Source organism: Micropterus dolomieu, linkage group LG02, assembly GCF_021292245.1.
Source record: "Micropterus dolomieu isolate WLL.071019.BEF.003 ecotype Adirondacks linkage group LG02, ASM2129224v1, whole genome shotgun sequence".
In the NCBI taxonomy this organism is placed as follows: Eukaryota; Metazoa; Chordata; class Actinopteri; order Centrarchiformes; family Centrarchidae; genus Micropterus; species Micropterus dolomieu.
Window position 1 is genome coordinate 1,944,856 of NC_060151.1, and position 3,685 is coordinate 1,948,540.

Sequence of the window (3,685 nt, forward strand, 5' to 3'; positions counted from 1 at the left end):
TCCCTGATGTCCGTAGAAAGCTCTTTGGTCTTGCCCATGGTGGTGATGCTGGTTGTTTGGGTGTTGACAGGTGTCTTTTATACAGGTAACGAGGTGAGGCAGGTGTATTTGATGTAGATAATTGGTTGGGATTGGGGCTGTGTCTTAAAGAAAGACTAACTGGCTTGTAGGAGCCAGAATACTTGCTGTTTGGTAGGGGGTCATATACTTGTTTTTCCTCATCAGATGGTTATCAATTTTTATAAATTCATATGATGTGATTTTCTGGAATTTTCTTTGGGATTCTGTCTTTCACTGTTAGAATGTACATATGATTAAAATTATAGATCGTTGCATTCTTTGTAAGTGGGCAAACCTGCAAAATCAGCAAGGGGTCAAATACTTATTTCCCCCACTGTATACCTACTGTATGCACGTCACATTCCTGTATTCTTTCTCCATAACTTGTAGTTTCAACATAGGGTGGAACCACACTTGCAATGCAAAATGCAGATTCATTTTCTCCCTCCCCTAATTGCATTAATGTTGCCTGGAGAACCACAGGGAATCTAATTACCAATACAGGAAATGAACTCAAAGAGCATTGCTTTATACATCTGACTGCACTTCAGTTGCAGGATGTGTTCTGCTGCTTGGGACTTGACATTACAGTCATTGTCATGTCAGCCTTAATACTCCAAGCAGGAATGACCCCAGTATCACTGCTGCCGTTTGCCAATAAATACAGTTTTGTGACACTCCAGTGTGAAAACAAACGCATTATGCTATGCTTTTTATTTCAGTATTAGTCAGTTAGTTGGGTGGTGGACTTTGGTTTTGGAATCTGTACAGTAGATGGTTTCATTGCCATGGTGCCAGAACTCCCTTTGGGCTGGACTTTGGGCTTTTTCACTTTGAAAACCTATTACATGCACAAAAAAGGTAGATAAGTCAATAAAGCAGAGGGAAAAAAGCCACAAAGCAGAATATGACCTCTTTAAACTCTTTACATGACCTTCCTACTAATAACTTTGCATATATAATAACTGATGGCAAGATTGACACAACTTTGTTTTGGATATTCAGACTATTTTGTGACCCTGTACCTGTTCGTCACACAAACACACAAATAATTCAATTCAATTCAATTTTATTTATATAGCGCCAAATCACAACAACAGTTATCTCACAGCGCTTTTCATAAAAGAGCAGGTCTAGACCGTACTCTGTGATGTTATTTACAGAAGCCCAACAGTTAGTAGTCATGACATTTACTGAGCGCCTTCGTGCTTATAAGATGAAGATCCTCTCCCTGTCTATATATACTACTTCTGTGTTCTTATATTACTATTATAATGTGGTTACAGTGCCTAACGTTTGTGCACACATATTTCTCTTGCAGAGATTGCAGTGAGTCCTAACAACAATGTGGTGACAATCTATGAGAAAAAAGGCAAAGAATGGGTCAAGATCCATGAGCTGACTGAGCACAGTGGACGCATCACAGGTACTGATTATATTAGCTGACAGCAACTGAAGGAGAGCTGGGCTGTTCTTTGACAACATCCTACTGCAAAACATGAAACTTAGAAAATGAGAGATACACAATGGGCCACTGCCCTTGGGCCTAGCGAGGCCGACCTGGCCTTGAAGTTCACTGTGTGTCAACTATTTGTTTGTAATGTCATAAATAGACATTTTCAGAATGAAAGTTCCTTTTTGACCTTGGGGATAATGATTTCCTAAAATAGGCTTAGGTCCATCTCATAGCTTTTTTCCAGAGCTTTCAGTTACATCTTACAGTATTCGTCAGTGATTGGAATTTGCTCAGTTGTCATCACACGACCTGATTGTTGAACTCGTAATTGTAATGTAGGGAGTACAATAGCAAATATTTTTTATTGGGCCCACAAGCAGGTTGATATGCCATGTACTGTATGTAGAATAGAGCATTTTTGGTATCACCACTTTCCTATTTTTAAAGACAATTAGTCAGATGCAAATAACGCTGGATTCATGTTTCATTGGGAGAAAGTTGAAAAGGTTCAAAGCAACAACTTGGAAGTGTTCTCATGCTTAGATTTGGTTATACTGTAAAAACACCTCAGAGTATGGGTAATACTAATGCAAGACTCAAACTATCATCGCTCTGTGTTTTGACGTGGGAGTTGAATTGTGTGGCCACATGGTGGTATTAAAACCCACAATTTAGTACACACTTTTCTGTTTTGGTAATTAATGGAACTGGTGAAATTTGGACATCTCAAGTAAAAGATATGATTTGAAAGCAGAGGTGGAATATATCTCCTAGCAGGAAGCCTTCCATCATTCATAATTATGTCCACAGGCATTGACTGGGCCCCTGAGTCCAACCGCATTGTGACGTGTGCCTCTGACCGCAACGCCTATGTGTGGACTCTGAAGGATGGTGTGTGGAAGCCCACCCTGGTCCTGGTGCGCATCAACCGTGCAGCTACCTGTGTGAAGTGGTCACCACTGGAGAACAAGTTCGCCCTGGGCAGTGGAGCGCGCCTCATCGCTGTCTGCTACTTTGAGAAAGAGAACGACTGGTAAGCAATACATCAGATCAGAACTATTCAAGGTTTGTACATAAGACTTAAACTTTTATTGGTTCTGAAGGCCAAGATTATTTTCCTTAATTGTGTTGAAGCCTAAGGATGATGACCGATGTCCACATGTCAACAGAGAAACAGATTAGACAGTCAAACAACACAGTGTAGACACAATATGCCTCTTCGCTGATATACAGATAGCCATTATATTTGCTAAGCACATTCAAATGGAGGTTTTTACCATTTTCCCTGCCTTTCAGGTGGCTGAGTAAGCACATCAAGAAGCCCATTTGCTCCACAGTCCTGAGTCTGGACTGGCATCCTAACAATGTCCTACTGGCAGCTGGATCTGCAGACTTCCACTGCAGGTGAGACAACTACCAAAGCAGTGATGTAAAGGAGGGGAAGCAGACTGGAGATCTAGTTCTGCAAACAGACAGCAAGCAAACTACACTTTGGAGCTCTGGGTAATTGCCAATAAGCAACCAAAACAGTTAGGATTTGAATTTCCAAGAGGACTGCATGTTAGAGAGTGAATGGGGGTAAGCATATGGCAACATGTCTTTCACTCCTCTGAATGAAAGACAACGTCTGAATAATATACCAAGACGTTTAGTAAAGTTACCAGAGTTGAGTTTTAGCAAGCCCTTTCTTTGTTAGTGTGGAGGAGGAAGACTCCTGGGATTTGGGAGCCCCTTTAAGTGGTATAACATAAACAGGGAGTATTCAAATATTTTAATATAATTAAATATATCTATATGTTTTTGTATTTATTTGAGGATTTTCAGTCAGGATTTAGAGCTCATCATAGCACAGAGACAGCACTGGTGAAAATTACTAATGACCTCCTTATTGCATCAGACAAAGGACTTGTCTCTGTACTGGTTTTATTAGATCTTAGTGCTGCATTTGATACCATTGACCATCAGATCCTATTGCAGAGACTGGAATATTTCATTGCCATTAAAGGAACCGCTCTAAGCTGGTTTAAGTCCTATTTATCAGATCGATTTCAGTTTGTACATGTTAACGATGAGTCCTCCATGCACGCCAAAGTTACTCATGGAGTTCCTCAAGGATCTGTCCTTGGACCAATCCTCTTCACTTTATATATGCTTCCTTTAGGCAATATT

General features: G+C 40.4%; 1 protein-coding gene across 1 annotated transcript in view; it reads left to right on the plus strand.

Moving 5' to 3' along the window:
* The window catches only part of zgc:86896 (uncharacterized protein LOC415190 homolog), a 7,828-nt gene that overhangs the window by 816 nt on the left and 3,327 nt on the right, over positions 1-3,685 (plus strand). The window contains exons 2-4 of the mRNA XM_046030521.1: positions 1,382-1,486; positions 2,327-2,549; positions 2,813-2,920. Of these exons, the coding sequence (XP_045886477.1) occupies positions 1,382-1,486; positions 2,327-2,549; positions 2,813-2,920 (436 nt within the window). The remainder of the gene's footprint in view (positions 1-1,381; positions 1,487-2,326; positions 2,550-2,812; positions 2,921-3,685) is intronic.